This window comes from Oryctolagus cuniculus, chromosome 13 (genome assembly GCF_051225735.1).
Source record: "Oryctolagus cuniculus isolate XC-2025 breed Fujian yellow rabbit chromosome 13, ASM5122573v1, whole genome shotgun sequence".
NCBI classification, from domain to species: Eukaryota; Metazoa; Chordata; class Mammalia; order Lagomorpha; family Leporidae; genus Oryctolagus; species Oryctolagus cuniculus.
Window position 1 is genome coordinate 104,960,424 of NC_142879.1, and position 24,515 is coordinate 104,984,938.

General features: G+C 43.2%; 1 protein-coding gene across 2 annotated transcripts in view; it reads right to left on the reverse strand.

Annotated features, from left to right (window-relative positions):
• The window catches only part of YME1L1 (YME1 like 1 ATPase), a 51,686-nt gene that overhangs the window by 24,891 nt on the left and 2,280 nt on the right, over positions 1-24,515 (reverse strand). The window contains exons 2-5 of one of the 2 annotated variants that reach the window (XM_002717282.6): positions 17,112-17,243; positions 7,804-7,966; positions 3,549-3,647; positions 859-968 (exon numbers count right to left, since the gene is read on the reverse strand). In XM_002717282.6, coding sequence (XP_002717328.2) covers positions 859-968; positions 3,549-3,647; positions 7,804-7,966; positions 17,112-17,243 — 504 coding nt within the window. Of the gene's footprint in view, positions 1-858; positions 969-3,548; positions 3,648-7,803; positions 7,967-10,378; positions 10,478-17,111; positions 17,244-24,515 lie in introns of those variants that run through there. The other variant, XM_017347630.4, reaches the window with a different exon arrangement.

Sequence of the window (24,515 nt, forward strand, 5' to 3'; positions counted from 1 at the left end):
AGTGCTTGGGAGACCTGGAGGAAGCTCCCGGCTCCTGGCTTCGGATTGGCACAGTTCTGGCCATTACGGTCATCTAGGGAGTGAACTAGCAGATAGAAGACCACTCTCTCTCCCTCTGCCTTTATGTAACTCTTTCAAAAAAAAAAGGGGGGGGGGGCATCTAAATCACACACAGGGAACAACTGCCATGAACAATTTGACAGAGGCACGAAACAACAACCTTCAGCACTCGAAAACTACAAGCAACCTTTTATGACAAGACATCAATGCCCAAGAAAACAGAGGAACAGAGTGGGTGGAAAAAAACAGTTGGTAGAGTCCAAATGATGAAAAACTCTGAGTATCACTTTATTTCTTAAGAAAATAGAATACACTTGGAGCAAAAGACTGGTGGGTGGCAGACTGAAGACAGCAAGCTGAGAGGCAAGGAGACTAAATGAGTATTCATTAGAAAAAGCTAGGCAAGAATGGTTAACCATGGCAGTGGAACTAGGGATTAAGAGAAAAAGAGATTTAAGTAATATTTGGGAGGCTGGCTCAATAGGACTTTAATGATTAACAGACATGAAGGGGAAGAAAGACTGACAAATTTAGGTTCATCCTCAGTTTTGTATGAGTGGATGCTGCTACTTAGAATAGGGTATATATAAACAGGTAAAGACTGGTAGAAAACTGGGGAGAAATGTCTAATTAGCAAGTGGAAAGACAAGTCCAGTAGCCAGAGAGCAACAGGTTTCACTACTCTCTTCTCAAAAGTGGAAAGAAGGAAGAAAATCAGTTGGCCAACAGAATGGAAGGTTCTTGTTTTAATAACTTGAAAATGATTGTTTTTTGGAACATAGAAAAAGGTCTAATTACCTTTACAAATGAAGGTGCTATATTCTGTGTTTCTGCTAATCTTTCAGAGGTGGACTGTAGACGTCGTGTCCTTGATTTCAAAGTTTTAAAACCCCGAGACTGTATGAAAACTAAATAAAACAGTACCATTTACTATAGAAAAATGCCTATGACTTTGAAAGTCTGAAACTCTTACCTATATAAACTATATCTACTGTTTTTGAGTTTTTGACCCAGTTCTTTTGCCTGACATTTAAACATGATTTACAAGTTTTTCCATCATCCTTTTGAAAAGATAATTTAAACATTCTATTTCATGTTGACAAGAGAAAAATGGTAATAGAAGTCAGAAAAATTTACAATGTTAAGTCTGACAACAATATAGCATCCCTAATAAATCACAATTTCCAAAAAAACCCTGTTATTCAAAATGGACTGAATTTATAGAATTAATTTTTTATTTTCTTGATAATAACAATTTTTTAAAAAAAAAAAGAATAGCAAATAATTCCCCAATTCCCTAATCCCACTTCCCAGAAGGTAATCAGTCAACAATTCCAAGACTATCTGGCCAATAAGCATGCACACTCATGCACTTTTTATAAAAATTATCCTAGATTAGCACAATTTTTTTCCAATTGCCTTCTTTCATTTAACAATATTCCAGGGACATTTTTCACAACAGGACTGACAGGGCACACAGTTTAATGGCTATTATAGTTTCCAAATTTATCAGAGTATAATTTATTTAACTTTCTCCCTATTATGGACATATACTGCAGTGAACATTCTTGTACATTTATCCTTCAGCAGAGAAAATTCCTAAAACAAAAGCTATGAGGATAAAACTGCAACAGTAAGAAAATGCCTTCTAAGAAAGCTGTTAATAATAATGTAGCACCCAATGAAAGTAAGTCTTTTTTCTCTATACTTTTACAAACACAGGAGAATATAATTTTACTTGTGCAAATCTCATAGAAAAAGTACTGCTTCATTTTACATTCCCCAGACTACAAATGAGGGAAATTTCTGAAAAGAATCATTTTTATTTTATTCACTATTTAATTTCTTAAGTAGGTTGACACCATTCACATCCTTCGCAAGTTTTCCTAGTATTGTAATTTGTACAACATGGACATTATGCAGAGTATAGAATATAAATACATAAAAATATACACACATATATGTAAACATTTTAGTGTTTTTGTCTTTAAATTATGTGATACAATAACTTATAAGGCTAGTATAGCTATACCCTTAACCTGTAGTTTTTTTTTTAATTTTAAAGATTTTTTAATTATTTGAGAGGCAGAGCCAGAGAGAGAGGGAGAGACAGAGAAAAAGGTCTTCTATCTGCTAGTTCATTTCCCAAATGGCTGCAATGGCCAGGGCTGGGCCAATCTGAAACCAGGAACCAGGAGCTTCTTCCAAGTCTCCCACATGGGTGCAGGGTCCCAAGCACTTGGGCCACCTTCCACTGCTTTCCTAGGCCATTAGCAAAGAGCTGGATTGGAAGAAGAGCAGCTGGGATACAAACTGGTGCCTGTATAGGATGCTGGCACCACAGTCAGAGGCTTAGCCTACTACTCCACAACGCTGACTTCAACCTGTAGTGTTTCCTACATTTTGTTTTGATGAGATTCCATTCCCAAACTAAGATTGTAAAGGTAGACTACTTTCTTCTAAAACTTGCAAATTTTTAATTTTTTGTTTTCAGATTTTTAAAGTATTTGGGGGGGATGGCTAACATTGTGGTGCAGCAGCTTAAGCCACTGTCTGTGACACTAGCATCCTCTATGAGCACCAGTTCAAGTCCTGGCTGCTTCAATTCTGACCCAGCTCCCTGCTAATGCAACTGGGAAAGCAACAGAAAATGGCCAAAGTGCTTTGGTCCCTCTCTACCACCCACGCAGCGGACCTGGAAGGAGTTCCAGAATCCTGCTTTTGGACTGGCCCACCCCTACCTGTTGGGGCCATTTGGGGTATGAACAAGCAAATGCAAGATCTTTCTCTTTCTCTCTGTACTTCTGCCTTTCAAATAAGTAAACCTTTATTTTAAAAAATAAAGTATTTGGAGCTTATGTTTGATGTAAAGAATTTGATTCCCTTTTTCCAAAATGAATGGCTAATTACCCTAATAACATTTATTGATAATTCACTGCATACTAATTTCAAATTCTTTATTTTCTTGATGTATGACAGAACCCGGCTGCTCCTCTTCTGGTCTAGCTCTCTGCTGTGGCCCGGGAGGGCAGTGGAGGATGGCCCAAGTGCTTGGGCCCTGCACCCGCATGGGAGACCGGGAAGAAGCTCCTGGCTCCTGGCTTCAGATCAGTGCAGCACCAGCCACGGTGGCTATTTGGGGAGTGAACCAACGGAAGGAAGACCTTTCTCTCTCTCTCTCTCTCACTGTCTAACTGTATCTGTTAAAAAAAAAAAAAAGTGAGAAATAAGCAAATGTGCTTAGTCAATCATTTTGTAACAGGTATAAGCAAGCTGCCTAGAGTTTGATTACTGTGGCTCCTATTATAAATTTCTACATTAAAAATTATACAGAAGTACCCAAACAAATGAATTCCAAATACCCTTAAAGTCTTACAGTGAATTGCAAAGGAATGTTTGTAATCATTAATACCATTAAGGAAGACAAGTCTTAACATACGAAATAAATCTTTTTTTTTTTCACTCAAAATGCAATTACTGCTTCATACCTGGCCAGTACTGAAGATCTGAACAAAGGCTTTGAAAAGTTCTTGGATGATGTCTATACAAGCATGAGGAACGTAAAGCACTAAACATGTCTAAGGAACCTGGAAGGAAATTGCAAAAACGTAAATTTTCTAATTAAAAACTAAAACTAAAAATCATGTGAAATACAAATAATTTTATCAAATATTAAGAAAATAATGAATCTTACCTTTTATTTGTCCATAATACAACTTGGCTTTTATAAACATCTAAAGCATTGTTAATTACTTTAAATCTCACGGTTCTTCAGTTTACTGTCTAACACTTATTGGCTAGAATATCTTTTTTATTTAGTACATAAATATAGCGGCCAACAAAACAAATTCAAATCAAAAAAGGTAAAAGATAGGACTGTTTAGGCTAAAATTACTTTTAATTACGAGTAAAAAAGAGATAAAAGTTGATATTTCTTACTGACATTTTCAAAAGCTCTGAGGATGTGATAAAATACTGCAAATCCCAGCTCTGTTAGCTTTTCCTCTTAAAGTTTCCATAGCCAATGAGAATGAGGAAAGTTTCTTGCATAGCTGTTGAGTCATCAATACTCAAAAAAAAAAAAAAATACTACTCAAGTGACACTTCTTAACTCCTACTCTTGACTACACACCCATGCTACTTTACATCCAGGATCCCAGGGACAGGACTGGTAACGGCAACAAAAGAAACAAAGGCTATTACCTATCTGTGTGTCTCACCTAGAATATAGAGATTCTTCAAAGAGTCCTTGGAGTCAAGAAACTCCTTCCTAATACCAAACCTAGTAAGCAGCTGGCATATGAGGACCAATCTTTTTATTTTTTTTTGGACAGGCAGAGTTAGACAGTGAGAGAGAGAGAGAGAAAGGTCTTCCTTTTTCTGTTGGTTCACCCCCTGCCACTACGACCAGTGCGCTGCGCCAATCCGAAGCCAGGAGCCAGGTGCTTCCTCCTGGTCTCCCATGCAGGTGCAGGGCCCAAGTACTTGGGCCATCCTCCACTGCCTTCCCGGGCCACAGCAGAGAGCTGGCCTGGAAGAGGGGCAACCAGGATAGAATCCAGCGCCCCAACCAGGACTAGAACCCGGTATGCTGGCGCTGCAGGTGGAGGATTAACTTAGTGAGCCGTGGCGCCGGCCACATGAGAAACGATCTTAAAAGTAAATTTAAATATGTAAATTATAACAGTAGTAGGAATAATAACAATAAAAGTTTTACTTAATTGAATCCTTCTATGGGTGAAGTACTTTAGAAGGAGGTATAGAGACAACAGAAGCGAACTGTTAGTCTAAGCCAAGTTCAGGAATATTTTTTCTCTATCTTGCTTCTTTCACATCTTTTTTTTTTTTTTTTTTAATTTATATATCTGAAAGTCAAGAGTTACAGAGAGAGAGAGAGAGAATGTTCCATATGCTGGTTTGTTCCCCAGATGGCTGCAGTGGCTAGTGAAGCCAGGAGCTTCATTCAGATCTCCCACATGGGAACAGGGGCCCAAGCACTAGGGCCATCTTCCACTACTTTCCCAGGGCATTAGCAGGCAGCTGGACTGGAAGTGCACCAGCTAGGACACAAACTAGCACCCATATGGGATGCTGGAGTTGCAGTCAGCAGCTTCACCAGCTACGCCATAGTTCCAGCCTCTCATTATGTCTTTATATGAAATAAAGACAAAGGAAGAACAAAAAGAACTAGAAAATGAATTGTTTGTCAAAGTACAATTTTAAATCAAACTTTCCCATAAATTATTCAAAATTGCTCTTTTGTTCCTGGAATGTTATCACTTGTACTGATTTTAAAAATTTGTTCCTGGCCGGCGCCGCGGCTCACTCACTAGGCTAATCCTCCACCTTGCGGCGCCGGCACACCGGGTTCTAGTCCCGGTCGGGGTGTCGGATTCTGTCCCGGTTGCCCCTCTTCCAGGCCAGCTCTCTGCTGTGGCCAGGGAGTGCAGTGGAGGATGGCCCAGGTGCTTGGGTCCTGCACCCCATGGGAGACCAGGAAAAGCACCTGGCTCCTGGCTCCTGCCATCGGATCAGCGCGGTGTGCCGGCCGCAGCACGCCGGCCGCGGCGGCCATTGGAGGGTGAACCAACGGCAAAAGGAAGACCTTTCTCTCTGTCTCTCTCTCTCTCACTGTCCACTCTGCCCGTCAAAAAAAAAAAAAAAAAAAAAAATTTGTTCCTGGGGGCCCTGGTGTAGCAGGTGGGGCCGCAGCCTGCAGTGCCAGCATCCCATATGGGTGCCAGTTGAGATCCGGCTGCTCCACTTCCGATCCAGATCTCTGCTGTGGCCTGGGAAAGCAGTAGAAGATGGCCCAAGTCCTTGTGCCACTGCACCGGCGTGGGAGACCCGGAAGAAGCTCCTGGCTCCTGGTTTCAGATCAGCGCAGCTACGGTTGTTGTGGCCATCCGGGGAGTGAATCATCAGATGGAAGACCTCTCTCCCTCCCCCCCACCCACCTCTCCTCTCTCTATGTGACTGTGACTTTCAAGTAAAATAAATCAATCTTTAAAAAAAAAGATTTGTTCCTGGCGATGAGCGTTTAACCTGGCCTAATTTGCCCTTATCCCTATCAGGGAGCCTGAGCTCATCAAAGCGGGAATCCAACGGCTTCAGTTTCTGACTCCACCTTCCTGCTAATGTAGACCCTGGGAGGTAACAATGGCTCACGTAATTAAAAAAACAAATGGAAGCTTTCTGTCTCTTTACCTTTTAAATAATTTTTTTTTTAATTCTTTTAAGGGAGCTGGCGCGGTGGCACGGTAGGTTAATCCTCCGCCTGCAGCGCCAGCATCCCACATGGATGCCGGTTCTAATCCCAGCTGCTCCTCTTCCAATCCAGCCCTCTACTGTGGCCTAGGAAAGCAGCAGAAGATGGCCCAAGTGCTTGGGCCCCTGCACCCACATGGGAGCCTGGAAGAAGCATCTGGCTCCTGGCTTCAGATCAGCACAGCTCTGACTGTTGTGGCCATTTGGGGAGTGAACCAACGGAAGGAAGACCTTTCTGTCTCTCTCTCTCTCACTGTCTGTAACTCTGTCAAATAAATAAATAAAATCTTTTTTTAGAAAAAATTCTTTTAGGGGCTAGCGCTGTGGTGCAGCAGGTTAAAGCCCTGGCCTGAAGTGCCAGCATCCTATATGGGCGCCGGTTTTAGTCCAGCTGCTCCTCTTCCGATCCAGCTCTCTGCTATAGCTTCGGATAGCAGTAGAAGATGGCCCAAGTCGTTGGAGCCCTACATCATTATGGGAGATCTGGAAGAAGCACCTGGCTCCTGGCTTTGGATCACCCAGCTCTGGCCATTGTGGCCATCTGGGGAATGAAGCAGAGGATGGAGGACCTTTTTCTCTGTCTCTCCCTCCCTGTAACTCTACCTCTCAAACAAATTGATAAACCTTTTTAAAAAAAAAAAAGTCAAGGAGTTGGGTATTGTGGCAGGGCAGGTTAAGATGCTGATTGGGATTCTTGCATCCCATATCATAGTGCCTACCTTCAGCTTCTGAGACCTTCCTACTAATGCACTGGAAGGTAGAACATGATGGCGCAAGAACTCAGGTTCCTGCCACCACATAAAACACTCAGGTGGTGTTCTGGGCTCGTGGCTTTGATCTGGCCCGGCCCTGGTATTTGTGGGCATCTGGGGAGTGAACCAACAGACAGAAGATCTCTCTCTCTCTCTCTTTCTGTCACTCTGCCTTTCAAATAAATAGAACTTTAAAAAAAGAAAAAAAGACAATATGTCAACGTTCAATACAACGACTATGACTATTTCTTCATCAAGGTATTCTCAGAGCTTAGTATATCACCCAGAATCCAATAAATATGTGTCACCTAAAATTAAAACAACAAAAAAATTTATAAATGAATGTGGTATGCTGAATTAGATCCTAGAACAACCAAAAAGAACATTAGGAGAAAACTAGTGATTTGGTAAAACCAAATTGCTGAAGTCCAGGTAGTCTGTATTTAGTTATAAATATTGGCTGAATGCACCATGTTGTCATAAAACAGCAACACTAAGGGAAGGGAAGCAAAATGAAGGTCACATGGAAATTCTGCATCATCTGCAACTTTTTCTGTAAATCTATTTCTATGACTACTCCAGTATGAAAAATTATAAAAATAAGAAAGAAATAAAGAAAATAAGTCAGGAATGAATTTGTCCACAGTAAATGATATCTATTGTAATAATTACTGATGGTATTAAAATGACTTATTTTAAGTGGAACTAAAAATATATAACATACCATATTTATTTTCAAAGAAGGACTGTGCAGAGACATGGGATGTACGCCAATGGGAAGAAATGTTTTTGCCTTTGCAAAATCCAGGAAGTAGATTTCCGACTAGTTGATCAATCTGCCCAATTTTTAATTCAGATAATCCAAGGTCCCTTAAGTTAAGTGCGGGCTGTAAAAGATGAGAAGGCAATCAATTAAGATTATCAAAACATTCAAGTTAAAGATAATTTATTATCAGTTGAAACAATATGGATTTAAAAAAATTTGTTTGAGACAGAGAGAGAGACAGAGAGCGAGCGAGCATGAGTTCCCATGCCTCCCACCCCCAATCCAGTGGTTCATTCCCTGAACGCTTACAACAGCCAGGGGCCAAAGCTAAGAACTAGCAGTTCCATCCAGGTCTCCTACATGAACTACCGGGCCAGCACCACTGCCTCCCAAGGTCCACATTAGCAGGAAGCTAGAACCAGGAGCTGCACCTAGGACCCAGAGCTAAGCATTCTGATGGAAGACTCAGTTATCTTAACTACCAGGCCAAATGACCACCCCATGGATTTTTAAAATATCAGAAACATATTTTATTTCTCTTTTTTAATATTTGAAAAGTAAGTTGATACAAACATTGTTACAGTACTAGTTTTACTGAGGTCATACATGTGATCCTGAAAACATTTTTTTTTTTTTTTGACAGGCAGAGTGGACAGTGAGAGAGAGAGACACAGAGAAAGGTCTTCCTTTGCCGTTGGTTCACCCTCCAATGGCCGCCCACCGTGGCCGGCGCACCGCGCTGATCCGAAGCCAGGAGCCAGGTGCTTTTCCTGGTCTCCCATGCGGGTGCAGGGCCCAAGCACTTGGGCCATCCTCCACTGCACTCCCAGGCCACAGCAGAGAGCTGGACTGGAAGAGGAGCAACCGGGACAGAATCTGGCGCCCCGACCGGGACTAGAACCCGGTGTGCCAGCGCCGCAAGGCGGAGGATTAGCCTAGTGAGCCGTGGCGCCGGCCCCTGAAAACATTTTAAAAATTATATTCCCAGAGTAAGCATTCAGCTTATCAGTTAAGATGCCCACATCCTACACCGGAGTACCTAGGTTTAATACCTGGCTCTGGCCCCCAATTCTAGTTTCCTGCTAAAGCAGATCCTGGGAGGCAGCAGTGATTACTCGAGTAATTGGGCTCTTGCCAACCTCTTGGGAGACCTGGGTTACATTCCTGGCTCCTGGTTCCTAGCTTTTCCCTGGGCCCAGACCTTACAGGCTTTTGGGTAGTGAACCAGCATATGGCAGCAATCTTCCTCCATCCCCAAATAAATTTAAACAAAGAACTTTTTTAATTATAGCCAATTTTATTCTTGATATATTTTGGCATTAGTGAAGAAAAAAATTAGTTTTTCATTCATAACCAAATGAAGCATTATGATTCATAAAATCGAGTCAAAATCTTGACAGATTTCTCACTTTCTTCAGAGAAGGTTCTCTCATTTACAGCTAAGCTGTCAACAATCAGTCAAACATTTATAGTGGTAAGACTGTAAGAAAAACTACTTGCTGGATTAAAAATATTATTATGGGGCTGGTGTTCTGGCCTAGAGGGTTAAGCCTCCACCTGTGACACTGGCATCCCATTTGGGCACCAGTTCAAAATGCAGCTGCTCCACTTCCAATCAACTCCCTGCTAATGTGCCTGGGAAAGCAGGGGAAGATGGCCCAAGTCACTGGGCCCTTGCATCCACATGGGAGATCCAGAAGAAGTTCCTGACTCTTGGCTTCAGCCTGTTTCAGCCCCAGCTGTTGCAGCCATTTGGGGAGCAAACCAGCAGATGGAAAATCTCTGTCTCTTCCTCTCTCTGTGACACTCTTTCAAATAAATAAATAAACCAAAAAAAAAAAAAAAAAAGGTTATTATGTAAGTTGAAGGGAACTTTCCTCAACCGTGCAGAACTGATTTGAGGTCAATGGTAAGGCTCTTGAACAGGGAGAATCATTTTCTACTTCACCAGTCCATATAAATTTTATTTATTTATTTATTTATTATTTTTGACAGGCAGAGTGGACAGTGAGAGAGAGAGATGGAGAGAAAGGTCTTCCTTTGCTGCTGGTTCACCCTCCAATGGCCGCCGCGGCCGGCGCACCGCGCTGATACGATGGCAGGAACCAGGTACTTATCCTGGTCTCCCATGGGGTGCAGGGCCCAAGTACTTGGGCCATCCTCCACTGCCTTCCCGGGCCACAGCAGAGAGCTGGCCTGGAAGAGGGGCAACCAGGCAAGAATCCGGCGCCCCGACCGGGACTAGAACCCGGGGTGCCTGCGCCACAGGTGGAGGATTAGCCTAGTGAGCCGCGGCGCCGGCCACCAGTCCGTATATCTTTAAAGCTTCTTCTATGTTCATAAACCAAAGTCCACTTGATAAAGAAATGGTATGCTCTGTAACCACAGGACATCCCATTCCTACAGCTTCACACTGAGATCCTTCTTGAACTGATTAAGTTCTAAGTTACCTGTATCTAACTTGTAATAAGGAGGAAAACTGAACAGGTAAAAAATGTGTGAAAATCACAAAAACTTGTCAAAATATGCTCACCTTTAAACCATAAACAGTTTAGAGGTTAGTTTTCTTATCCACATGGGCTGACAGGTAGACACTGAAGTAAAACTACATGTTCTTAAAGCCCAAAACAGCTAAATCTTAAAAGGAAGGGAAGGAAAAACAAACACAGCAGGTGAAGTACCAATTTTTATGACTGATGTCAAGTAAGATCCATGGATGATATATATAGCTCTTGATTAACGTCCAGGGGTTAACTAGCTATGTGATACATCATTCATACTCCTATAATCCAGTTCCCCATTATTAAAATGACTATAAAATGTAGCCCATTTCAAAACAGTAAGGATCAAAGGCAGAGATCACACCTTACTCAACTACATATCCTGGCATAGATCATGCTGGTACACAGTAAAAGATAGTTAAAGACACGATCAAACAAACCACTTAAAATTCTTTCTTAAACTATTAAAAATGATGAAGGAGGAAGGCCTAGGGAGAGGGGTGAAGAAAAAGTCATCCAAGGGTCTGGAATGTCTCGAAAAATTTAGTGAAGGAAGAAGGGACTAGTAAGATGGGCTATGGTCAACCCATGGAGAGCTTTGCTTGTATTTAATTTTAAAAGTAATACAATTGGTTTTTTTTACTGGTAGAAAATAGAGGATTAAAGAAAACAGACTGGACCAGGAGAAGACTGATGGATGGTAAGAGCCAGAAGTAAGCCCTAAAAAGGACAGACACAGCAAATTTTTGACGATACAGAAAACCAGTAGGAGACAGGGAGTAGAGAGAGGAATTCTGGATAGATGTGACAGTTTCAACTTGTTTCTTAGCTCCCTTTCAACCTTTTTGCTGGCTGCATGAACACGGATCTATATCATTTGAAAATTTCTCCTTCGCCAGCTGGTGTAACATTAAGTTTTGTCAGTAGAGGCCACTGGAAACACACGTAGAAGGAAAGGTTTTCAGTTCCTGGTCTGGTTTGCAGGCCCTAGTCTGCAACACCTCTGGTTTCTGCAACAACTGGCTCCTGCCACGTATGCAACTTGTCCAAACCCTGGCATCTGGAGTCACAGCAGCCAGCAGTACCCAGAGCTTCCCCTGGCTCCACTCTTGTAACAATTTCTCTAGCAGGACACAGTCCAAGATACAGCTTTCTCCAGTACACTAGAGGACAGGTTTCCCACAAGCAGGTATGATAAAGCAATGATTCCTTTCTCATTTAGTGAGCCAGGGCCATGCCCGCCTCTCCAACAAGCTAACGAGGTCAGGCTCTCAGGTTGGGGGTGGAGAATTCTTCCTAGATAATTCTTCTATCTCAGTCCTAGAAATATTAGTTGCTGGGACCGGCACTGTGGAACAGTAGGTTAACACCCTGCCCTGAAGGGCCAGCATCCCCTATGGGCACCAGTTCTAGTCCCGGCTGCTTCTCTTCCAATCCAGCTCTCTGCTATGGCCTGGGAAAGCAGTAGAAGATGGCCCAAATCCTTGGGCCCCTGCACCCACGTGGGAGACCCAGAAGCAGCTCTGGCTCCTGGCTTCGGATTGGCGCAGCTCCGGCCGTTGCAAAAGTCATCAGCATGTACACATATACAGATGTTAACTGAAGATACGAAAATGGGTAACAAAACATGGAAGAATGTAAAGAATGAAAATTAGACTGAGGATCGATTAACTATGTACGAGGCTGGCAATTTTTAAAACCGGCAAAACAGAGAAGACCATGATCAGAATCATATCACTCAACGCAAGGGAGTACTTTGAAAGTAGCTGACATTCTGCCAGGAAAACTGGAAATGGTAAGTTAAAGATGTAGAGTTTTTCAAAAAAAAAAAAAAAAGGTCTGTATTTAGCACCAAGGAAATCATCAACTTTAGCAAAAAAAAGTCTGTAAAATGGCAAAACTACAATGGGATATGGTGTGAATCAAAGAAGTACAGACTATTCTTTTCAAGAAGTCTGAAAAAAAAAGGAACATAAATCAGTAGCTTGATAGAAGTGTTTGGAGTGGATGTTTGGATGAACAAGACGATGAAAGCAAGAAGACGTAGAGGTAGTCAGAGCAAAGATGAGGTAAAGATGCTTAAGGAAAATGACTAAGTTTTGTGATACAATAGAGATACTTGTTAAACACAAATAGAAGAACTACTGAGGATGTATCAGAGGTTAAGAATATAAATTCTGAGGCCGGCACCCTGGCTCACTAGGCTAATCCTCCGCCTTGCGGCGCTGGCACACCGGGTTCTAGTCCCGGTCAGGGCGCCAGATTCTGTCCTGGTTGCCCCTCTTCCAGTCCAGCTCTCTGCTGTGGCCCGGGAGTGCAGTGGAGGATGGCCCAAGTGCTTGGGCCCTGCACCCGCATGGGAGACCAGGAGAAGCACCTGGCTCCTGCCATCGTATCAGCGCGGTGCGCCGGCCGCGGCGGCCATTGGAGGGTGAACCAACGGCAAAGGAAGACCTTTCTCTCTGTCTCTCTCTCTCACTGTCCACTCTGCCTGTCAAAAAAAAAAAAAAAAAAAAAATATATATATATATATATAAATTCTGGGGGTTGGCACTGTGGTGTAGCAGGTAAAGCCACCACCTGAGTGCCAGCATTCCATATGGACGCTGGTTCAAGTCCTGGCTGCTCCACTTCCGATCCAGCTCCCTGCTGTGGCCTGGGAAAGCAGTAGAAGATGGCCCAAGTCCTTGTGCCACTGCACCTGCGTGGGGGACCTGGAAGAAGCTCCTGGCTCCTGGCTTCAGATTAGCGTAGCTCTGGCTACTGCAGCCAATTGGGTAATCTGTGTAACTCTTTCAAATAAATAAATGAATATTTAAAAATATATATATATATAAATTCTGCACTTGACACTATTAGGCCTAAACTGAACACTGAACTTCTAGGGTTTACTTTCTTTTTTTTAACTTAATATATGTGAATTTACAAAGTGCAACTTTTGTATTGTTGTGGCTTCCCCCCCGCCAATCTCCCTCCCTCCCGTGGCCCTCCCCTTTCTCACTCCCTCTCCCATCCCGCCCTTCATCGAGTTTCATTTTCAATTACCTTCATATACAGAAGATCAACTTAGTATATACTAAGCAAGGATTTCAACAGGCTGCACTCACACAACCACACAAGGTATAGGGTATTGTTTGACTAGTAGTGTTGTCTTTAAGTTTCATAATAAAACACATTAAGGACAGAGATCCTATGTGGGAAGCATGTACCCAGTGACTCCCGTTGTTGATTTAACAATTGGCACTCTTATTTATGGCGTCAGCAATCACCCGAGACTCTTGCTATGAGCTGTCTAGGCTACGGAAGCCCCTTGAGTTCACCGACTCTGAACTTGTTTAGTCAAGGCCATATGGCAGTGGAGGTTCCTCCCTCACTTTGGAGAAAGGCACCTCCATCCTTAATGGCCTGTTCCTTCTTCTGGGGTCTTGTTCACCAGGATCTTTCATTCAGGTAGTTTTTGCGACCGTGTCGTGGCTTTCCATGCCTGTGAGACTCTCATGGGCCTTTTAGCCAGATCCGAATGCCCCAAAGGGTTGATTCTGAGGCCGGAGTGCTGTTTTGGGCGTTTGCCATTCTATGAGTCTGTTGTGTGTCCTGCTTCCCCCGCAGGATCATTCTCTCCCTTTTAAATCTATCCTTCATTATTTGCTTACACTGGTCTTGTTTGTAAAATCTCTTCGACACTTACCCTATCTTTTTTGATCGGTTGTGTACTTATACTTTTTTTTTGGACAGGCAGAGTGGACAGTGAGAGAGAGAGACATAGAGAAAGGTCTTCCTTTTTGCAGTTGGTTCACCCTCCAATGGCCGCCATGCCCGGCGCACCGCGCTGATCCAATGGCAGGAGCCAGGTGCTTCTCCTGGTCTCCCATGGGGTGCAGGGCCCAAGCACCTGGGCCATCCTCCACAGCACTCCCTGGCCACAGCAGAGAGCTGGCCTGGAAGAGGGGCAACCAGGACAGAATCCGGCGCCCCGACCGGGACTAGAACCTGGAGTGCCGGTGCCACAGGCGGAGGATTAGCCTAGTGAGCCGTGGCGCCAGCCATGTACTTATACTTATCACTTTACCAAGTCGCTGGCATTGGTACATGCCTCCTTGATAAGATTGAGTTGAAATCCCCTGGCACATTTCTAGTTCCACCATTGGAGGTAAATCCGAGTAAGCCGGTGCCGAGCTATATATCTCCTCCCTCTCTTATTCTCTAGGGTTTACTTTCCCAGCCCCTAAAATATTCTTCATCACTGAATCAGCAATTTCACTTGATGAAATAATCAAAGATTTAGGTACAAGGACAGTAACAACTGTGTTGTTGGGGATGCCAGCATCCCCTATCTTTCAGAGTGCTAGGTGGTGTCAGCTCCTCTGTTTCCAATCCAGCTTTCTGCTAACACACTGGAAGGCAGCAGGTACTGATGGTTCAAATACTCAGGTTCCTGCCAACCCACATGAGAGACTCAGATGGAGTTCTTAGCTCCTGACTTCAGTCTGACCCAGCCCTGGTTTTTGTGGGCAGTTGGGGAGTCAACCAGTGGCTGGAAGATCTCACTTTCTCTGTCTCCATCACTCTGCCTTTCAAATAAAGAAATCTTTAAATATATATATGGTATGGCATAAAACTATTAGATGAGCAAAACAATCTAAATCAGCATGCACAGTATAATCCAATTATCACAAAGAAGCAAAGGAGAAAAGATATGAAATATACATAAAAAATGTTAACAGCATTATTTCTGGAGAACAGGATCACAGATGAATTTTATTTCAGAAACTTACATTAGTATTTTGTAACATTTCCAAAATGGACGTAAGTTTGCTACACATAGCAATTTTGTTATAGAATGCTGGTCCCCCTGATTTTCAGTTTTTTCTGTCTCTGGCCTGTTACCCACCATCAATACAAAGTTAGGTGGTTACAGCACAGTATTTTGAGAAAGAGAAACCACATCCACATAATTCTCATTACAGTTTATTATTATCATTGCTCTATTTTATTATGATTTGTTGTTAATGTCTTGCTGTTCTTAACTGATGAGTTAAGCTTTATCATAGGTATGTAAGAATAGAAAAAAAAAATAATAAACTCATATGGTTTGCTACTATCCAGCATTGTAGGCATCCACTGAAGTGCTGGAATTTATCCCACACCAGATAAAGGGGAACTACTAAATGGCATATTGTTAGTAGTCAGGCTCTCTCTCACTATAATTTGAGAAGAGTGTCAGGGAGTAGAAAAATAATGGATTATCTATAGAAAAAGGCAATAGGAACTAGACAAAGAGTTTAAAAGGAAAGTGTAGAGCCGGCGCCATGGCTCAATAGGCTAATCCTCCACCTTGCGGCGCCGGCACACCGGGTTCTAGTCCCGGTTGGGGCGCCGGATTCTGTCCCGGTTGCCCCTCTTCCAGGCCAGCTCTCTGCTATGGCCAGGGAGTGCAGTGGAGGATGGCCCAGGTGCTTGGGCCCTGCACCCCATGGGAGACCAGGAAAAGCACCTGGCTCCTGGCTCCTGCCAGGATCAGCGCGGTGCGCCGGCTGCAGCGGCGGCCATTGGAGGGTGAACCAACGGCAAAGGAAGACCTTCCTCTCTGTCTCTCTCTCTCACTGTCCACTCTGCCTGTCAAAAAAAAAAAAAAAAAAAAAAAAGGAAAGTGTAAAAGACAAGCTTTTCATTTAATTAAAATTTTATCCTAAAACTGATCCTATAGCCTCACAAAAATGAATTCTAATCCTTTGCCATTGTTCTTGACATCAGGATCGACAATAAAAGCCATTCATGGATTACAGAGTCTTCTGGAAAACCTAATCATAGATTATAACATCTGTTCTACATAAAATGTATTCTGAGGGCCGGCGCTGCAGCTCACTAGGCTAATCCTCCACCTTGCGGCGCCGGCACACCGGGTTCCAGTCCCGGTTGGGGCGCCGGATTCTGTCCCGGTTGCCCCTCTTCCAGGCCAGCTCTCTGCTGTGGCCCGGGAAGGCAGTGGAGGATGGCCCAAGTACTTGGGCCCTGCACCTCATGGGAGACCAGGATAAGTACCTGGCTCTTGCCATCGGTCAGCGCGGTGCGCTGGCCTCAGCACACCGGCCGCAGAGGCCATTGGAGGGTGAACCAACGGCAAAGGAAGACCTTTCTCTCTGTCTCTCTCTCTCACTGTCCACTCTGCCTGTCAAAAAAAAAAAAAAAAAATGTATTCTGAGGTTGTAAGCAACTATGTTATTAATGGCCTTGTAAATTTGAAGGTTTAAGTTCATAATTCCTTATATCCTAGGCATTAATGGCTTTATAATCACATGAATACAGAAAATATAGTTTCCTCGCTTATACATTTCACTTAATTGTTCAATTATACTGAAAGCCCCTATAAGGCAGTGGCTTATACTTCTTATATTATTTCTTACCATTCTGTCTTCCTTGAGACCTGAGAGGTAATTTATGGTCAGTTACCTGTAGGTTCACTGCTATTGTCGGGGTACACAAAAGAATATCTGACTGGTATCAAACAAATAGTAATCCAGGAGGTGAATATAAAATACAACACCACCTGAAATTTTTTTTAAAAATGACTAAATAAAACAGAGATTTTTCAATATGTATAATACGTACAATGAAAGCGAGAATTATCTTTAATTATAAAGGCAATTAAGCTAAAGGCAGAAATCATCTCAGAACAAATGCCTAAAGAAAGCTATTTCATCAAACATGATGAAAACATACTATATCAACAAGGCTTTCTCAAACAAACAGGGTGACCACTATTACCTCACTGCTGGGAGCCTCATGCTCAGGAACTGCATCTCGATGGTGGCTTTGGGAAAACGATGCACTGACAGAGACAGATGTGCTTTTTGGTGAATGGAAGGCATTGATGAGATGACTCAGAGGAACTGTAACCTAGAAAGAGATCAAAGTTAAAATTAAATCATTTTTTTAAATGAGCAGACACACACAAACACAGAAACAGAGAGAAAGAGCTGCAACCTGCTGCGTTTACTCCCCAGATGCCTTAACAGCGGAGAGTGGTTTAGACCAAAGCAAGGAGCCAGGAACTCAGTCCTGTTCTCCCATGTGATTGGGAGGGACCCAAATGCTTGAACCATTACCTACTTCATTCCAGGGTCCATATTAGTAGGAATCTAGAATTGGGAATGGGGTCAGCTCTAGAATCCAGGCACTCTGTACCTGCCATGAAGGTGTCCCATCCAGTGGCTTAACTACTAGGCAAAACACCCACCCTAAGTAGTATGCTTTTAAAAAACAAAACAGGAACAATCTTTACCTTGTCAGGATTTGGAATTCATTGAAAGTTAAATATATACTGCATATCAAAACTATATTAAAATATTATGTATTCAGATTCATTGCTGATAGATTTTTTCCATGATACTATCATGATCCTATAAATCAAAAATATTAAAAACAGGGGCCAGCACTGTGATATAGCAGGTAAAGCCACTGTCTGCAGTGCTAGCATCCCAAATGGGCACTGGTTCGAGTCCTGGCTGCTCCACTTCTGATCTTGCTCTATGCTATGGCCTAGGAAAGCAGTGGAGGATGGCCCAAGTCTTTGGGCCCCTTCACCCACGTGGGAAACCCTGAAGAAGCTCAAGGCTCCTGGCTTCAGATCAGCCCAGCTCCGGCCATTGTGGCCATTTGGAGAGTGAACCAGCAGATGGAAAACCTCTTTCTCTCTCTCTATCCCCCTTCTTCCCTCTTTTTTTCTCTGCTTCTCTGTAAGTCTACCTTGCAAATAAATAAATACATCTTAGAAAAAAAACTGTGCCAATATAAAAAGCGAACTTTTAAACTGAAAAAGTGCCAATCTCAAAGCATATTTTGAAAATAAATTTTTTCAAAGAAATAGGTAGATAATGCTTACATATATCTTCATAAAATTTGACTCCTAGAGTTTTAAGAGCACTTACTCCTTTCTGACTCAAAAAGTACTGCACATTGTTAACCCAAACTGCCGAAAATAAAATATAAGTAGGGGGGCCGGCGCTGTGGCACAGCGGGTTAATGCCCTGGCCTGAAGCGCCAGCATCCCATATGCACGCCGGTTCGAGACCTGGCTGCTCCACTTCCCATCCAGCTTTCTGCTATGGCCTAGGAAAGCAATAGAAGATGGCCCATGTCCTTGGGCCCCTGCACCCATCTGGGAGACCCAGAAGAAACTCCTGGCTCCTGGCTTCGGATTGGCACAGCTCCGGCTGTTGTGGCCAATTGGGGAGTGAACCATTGGATGGAAGACCTGTCTCTCTCTCTCTCTCTCTCTCTCCCGCGCTCTCTCTCTCTCTGCCTTTCCTCTCTCTGTGTAACTCTGATTTTCAAATAAAAATAAATAAATCTTTAAAAAATATATATATAAGTAGGAAAACAAAGGTCACCTATGATCTCATTACTCAGAGAAAAACACACATTTTAGAATAAATTCTGTCATACTATTTTCTCTTCTACACAAACATGGTACACCTATTTTATTTATTTATTTATTTATTTATTTATTTGAAAGGCAGAGTTACAGAGAGGCAGAAGAGAGATCGATCTTCCATTCACTGGTTCATTCCCCAAATGGCTGCGACAGCAAGAGCTGGGCTGGTCTGAAGCCAGGAACCAAGAGCTTCTTCCAGGTCTTCCACATGGGTACAGGGGCCCAAAGAATTGTCCCTTCTTCTGCTGGTTTCCCAGATGCATTAGCAGGAGCTGGTTTGGAAGATGAGCAGCTGGGACTCCAACTGGCACCCATATGGGATGCCAGCACTGCAAGTGGCAACTTTACCCATTATACCACAGCACTAGCCCTGGTATAACTACTTTTAAAAAGGTGGTTTGATAGTCTACTTTATTCATGTAACAACATATCATGAATTTATTTTTTCTAAGTATACATGGATGAGAAATCTTTAACAGTGTAAAATTCCGAGTCAGATTGTCTGGGTCAGAATCTTTGTTCCTATACTTACTATCTTTTTGACCATGGACAGGCCACTGAGCTCCTATTTTTTTAAAAAATCGTTTTTATTTATTTTTATTTACTTGAAAGGCAGAGAGAGAGAGAGAGAGCAAGCAATCTTCCATCTACTGGTTCACCCCCCAGATGCCTGCAAACAGTCAAGGCTGACCCACACTGAATCCAGGAACTCCATCTAGGTCTCCCATGTGAGAAGCAAAGGACCCAAGTGCATGAGCCATCACCACTGCCTCCCACAGTGCACATTAGCAAGAAGATGGAATTAGAAGCAGAGCTGAGACTCAAGCCCAGACATTCCAATATGGATGCAGGCATCCCAAGTGGCGTCTTAAACCTTGTGCCAAACAGTTGCCACCGCCCCGCTGCCCCGAACATATTTTAACCCTTGCTGTCTTTGTTATAACATGGGAACTTCTTTCTCCTAATTTTATGCTGCCACAGTAAAATACTTGAGATGGGGTAATGATGAACAGAAATTTATCTGCTCTTCGTTCTGGAAACTGAGAAGTCCAGAATCAAGGTGCCGGCATCTGTCAAGGGCCTTCTTGCTGTGTATCACACAGTAGAAGGGCTAAGAGAGAACCCATGCCTGAGACAGGGCACGAGGCCTATTGATGAAGGCAAAACCCTCAGAATCTTAAAGGACACTTCTTAAAGGTCCTGCCTTTTAATAGTTACAATGGCAACTGAATTTTAACATGAGTTTGGAGGGGGCAGACATTCCAATAATAGCAAGTATACTATTAACTAAATTTTATTGCTGTTTGGAGAATTAAATGAGATAATCTAAGCAAAACAAAATAAAAAACCTGGTATTTACTAATAATCCATTTAGTTTGCTTATTTGTTCAAATATTTATGTAGTGCCCATTATGTGCCCTGTTATACGGTGATACAATATTGAACAAAATTACAGAAAAATCACTTGCCACAGGGAGCTTACTTTCCAGTGGAGAGTATAGTCTAATAAAAATTATTTATTTCTTGGTCTTTGTCTTCAGTTCCTGGCATGGCAAAGAGCTCACAGCCTTGGCACTTTTTGAATCATTCACAATTCATAGGCACCTTTTGGTCATATCTCAATTATATGCTCAGTTATTTGATCATATCTCAGTTATATAAGAGGTGACTTAGCATAGGGTCCATGAATATCCCCAAGATGGGACAGGTCACCTGAGAGACCAACTGATTATAGAGAACCTACTTTCCCATATGCTTGGGGGGGTGGGTAACAGAAGATCAAGCTCCATTATAAACTTTTTTTTCAGATTTATTTATTTGCAAGGCAGAGTTACACAGAGAAGGGGGCGGGGAGAGAGAGACAGAAAATCAAGTAGACAGAGAGAGGTCATCCATCTGCTGCTTTACTCCCCAAATAGCTGCAACAGTCGGGGCTGGGCCAGGCCAAAGCCAGGAGCTAGGATCTTCTTCTGGGTCTCCTATGTCAGAGCAGGGGCCTAGGGACTTAGGCCATCTTCGGTAGCTTTGCCAGATGCATCAGCAGGGAGCTGGATTGGAAGTGAAGCAGCCAGGACTTGATGGTAGTCCTGCAGGCAGTGGCTTAACCTGCTACACCACAGCACCTGCCCCCATTATAAACTCCCAAACAAGGTGACATAGTAAGCTTCTCCGTTGGTGACTACATGCTTTCACATGCAGGAGTCTATCACATCCTACAACTGGGAGGTGAAATTCCTGCCCTAGAGACCCTATCAGACCTTACCATCTGTAGCCTCTTCATCTAGTTGTTTATTCTATTTTTTAGTACGGACAGGTGAAGTGTTTTCCTGAAGAGGGGGTTCTAGGATTTATAACTAGCTGGTCAGAAGTGTGGGTGGCCTAGAACTTGTAACCTGCATCTAAAGTAGGGACAGTCTTCCAAGACTAAGCCCTTGTGGGGTAGTGTCAGAACTGCTGTTAACCACCCAACTACTTGGTATCAGAAAACACCCTAAAAAGAGGCAGATAATAAATAAATGGTTTTTAAAAATATTTTATTTATTCATTTGAGAGGTAGAGTTACAGACAGAAAGAGGGGAGACAAGGTCTTCCATCCACTGGTTCTCTCCCCAGGTGGCTGCAACAGCAGGGGCTGAGCAGATTGGGAGCCAGCAGCTTCTTCCAGGTCTCCCGCATGGCTGCACGAGCCCGAGGACTTGGGCCATCTCCTACTGCTTTCCTAGGCCATAGCAGAGAGCTGGATCAGAAGAGGAGCAGCTGGGATACAAACCAGCACCCATATGGGATGGCAGCACTGCAGGCAGAGGCTTAGCCTATCAAGCCACAGCACAGGCCCCATAAATGAATAATTTTAACTAGGTATATAAAGTGTTAGTGAAAAATGTCAAAAAGAAAATAATAACAGAAATATTTTTAGGGTAAGATTTTTTAAAAAGTATCTATATGAAAGGGGGAGAGAGAGAGAGATCTTCTATCTGTTAACTCCCAAATGCCCACAAACAGCCATGGCTGGGCCAATCCAAAGCCAGTGGACTGAAATCAATCTATGTCTCCCATGTGGTAGCTGGAACCAAAGTACTTAAGCCATCAATTGTTGTCTCACAGGGTAAGCATTAGCAGGAAAACTGGTTTGGAAGCAGTGTCATGACCCCAATCCAGGCACTCCAATAGGGGATGTGGGTGTCCCAAGTGACATCTTAACTACTATGCCAAATGCTCTCCCCAAGAGGAGAGTTTTTGAAATGTTAGGGTAGCTAGGGAAAGGACTCTTATGACTTGAACAAAGAACTGAAGGGAGTGTAAAAACAAGTTATGTTGGTAACTGGGCAAGTGGGAAGAAATGATAGAAAGGCCTTGAGGTAAGAGCCTACCATTTGTATTCCAAGAACAGCAAGAAAGCAGTGGGGCTGAAACAGAGAATGAAGGGGAGCATAGTAGAAGGAGTTTATACAGAAGTTTTTTCCTAGGGGAGGGTCTTTGCAGGTCACATAAATGTTAGGACTTGGGTTTTCATGTAAGTGAGAAGGGAACCCATTGGACGGTTCTGAGCAGAGGGGTGATGTGAACTGACTTTAGTTTTAATGTGATCACTGCTATCTTATGCTGATCCTATGCTATCCTATGCTAATCCTATGCAGCCAGATCAGGGCAGAAACAGAGTAGTTTGGTATTATAAAAATCTGCTTATGGATGGTGGTGATTCAGAACAGGATGATGAGGGCTGGCATTGTGGTGCTGGTTTGCATCATGGCTACTCTGCTTCCAGTCCAACTTCCTGCCAGTGTCCCTGGGAAGGCAGAGCAAGATGGCCAAGATACTTGGGCCCCTGCCACCCATGTAAAGAACAGGATAGCCGGCGCCGCGGCTCAATAGGCTTATCCTCCGCCTTGCGGCGCTGGCACACCAGGTTCTAGTCCCAGTTGGGGCACCGGATTCTGTCCCAGTTGCCCTTCTTCCAGTCCAGCTGTCTGCTGTGGCCAGGGAGTACAGTGGAGGATGGCCCAAGTGCTTGGGCCCTGCACCCCATGGGAGACCAGGAGAAGCACCTGGCTCCTGCCTTCAGATCAGTGCGGTGCGCTGGCCACGGCAGCCATTGGAGGGTGAACCAACGGCAAAAAGGAAGACCTTTCTCTGTCTCTCTCTCTCACTGTCCACTCTGCCTGTCAAAAAAAAAAAACAAAAAAAAAAAAAAACAAAAAACAACAGGATAGAGTTCCTGGCTCCTGGCTTCAGCCAGCCCAGAACTGGGTGTAGGAGCCATTTGCAGAGTAAACCAGTGGACAGAAGATCTCTCTTTCTATCTTTCCCTATCTCTCTTTGTGCCTCTCAAATAAGCAAATCTTAAAACAAAAACAAACAAACCCATGATGGTGGCATTGGTGAAATTGAGAAGTACAGAATTCCAGATATATAGTTATTCTTTTTTAAAGTGTCTGTGAAGTATTTCACTCTGTGGTAGTATCATTGCCATTTCCCTAATGGTGGACATTTCAGCTTTCAACTATTTAAAAAATGTCGTCATGCAAATTGGCTTCTAAGCATTTGTCAGACTATTTTTTTTAAATTTTATCTGATCCGACATTCTTTCTTTTTAAAAAATTTTTTTAAAAAAAGTTTTTGGTTATTATTTTTTTAATTTGAAAGAGTTACACAGAGTGGGAGAAACAGAGCATGAGATCTTCCATCTGCTGGTTCACTCCCCACATGACCACAACAGCCAGGGTGGGGCCAGGCTGAAGCCAGGAGCCAGGAACTTCTTCTAGGTCTCCCATGTGGATAGCAGGAGCCCAAGCACTTAGGCCATCTTTTGCTTTTTCTCCAGCCATTAGTAGGAATCTGGATCGGAAGTGGAACAGCCAGGACACGAACCCACACCCCTATTGGATGCCAGTACTGCAGTCTGTAGCTTAACCCACTTGCCATGATGCCAGCTCCCGGACTATTTTCTTAGAATAAATTCATAAAAGGTAGATTGCCAGGGTAAAAAAGACATGGGGGTGGCATTTGGCATTATAGTTAAGACTCCAGTTGGAACATCCACATCCCATATGGGAGTGCCTGGGTTCAAGTCCTAGCTCCACTTCTGTTTCTAGCTTCCTGCTACTGTATACCCTGGGAGACAGCAAGTGACAGTCCAAGTTCTTGGGTTCCTGCCACCCATGTGGAAGACCCAGATTCAGGTCCAGAAAGAGAGAGGCAAATGCAGAGAGAGAAAAGTCTTCCATCCACTGGTTCACTCCCCAGTGGCTGCAACAGCCAGGGCTGGCTGGGCCAGGCCAAATCCAGGAGCCAAGAACTTCACCCAGGTCCCCGACATGGGTACAGGGTCCAAGCACTTGGGACATCTTTTTCTGCTTTCCCAGGCGCATTAGCAGGGAGCTGTATCAGAAGTGGAGTAGCTGGGGCAGCTTAACCTACTATGCCACAGTGCTGCTCTGGTATCGTCCCTATTTTTACCACTTCGATTCAAACAATTAATCAACCATGAATTCCAAGTGTGTTTACATCTTTCATAGAAAAAAAAAATGTTTAAGGGCATTATATTTGAGCCAGTTAAGATTAACGTCATAACAAAAACCTTTCTTCATCACTAGCAACTACCAACATCACATACCATTAACTCTCCATCCAGCTGATGGTGAATTCTCTTAAAACAAGGCCTTCTAAGGAGTTCCGTTTCAAAAAGATTAAAACTATACTCAATAATCATGTCATATTTCTTTCTCAAGCAATTA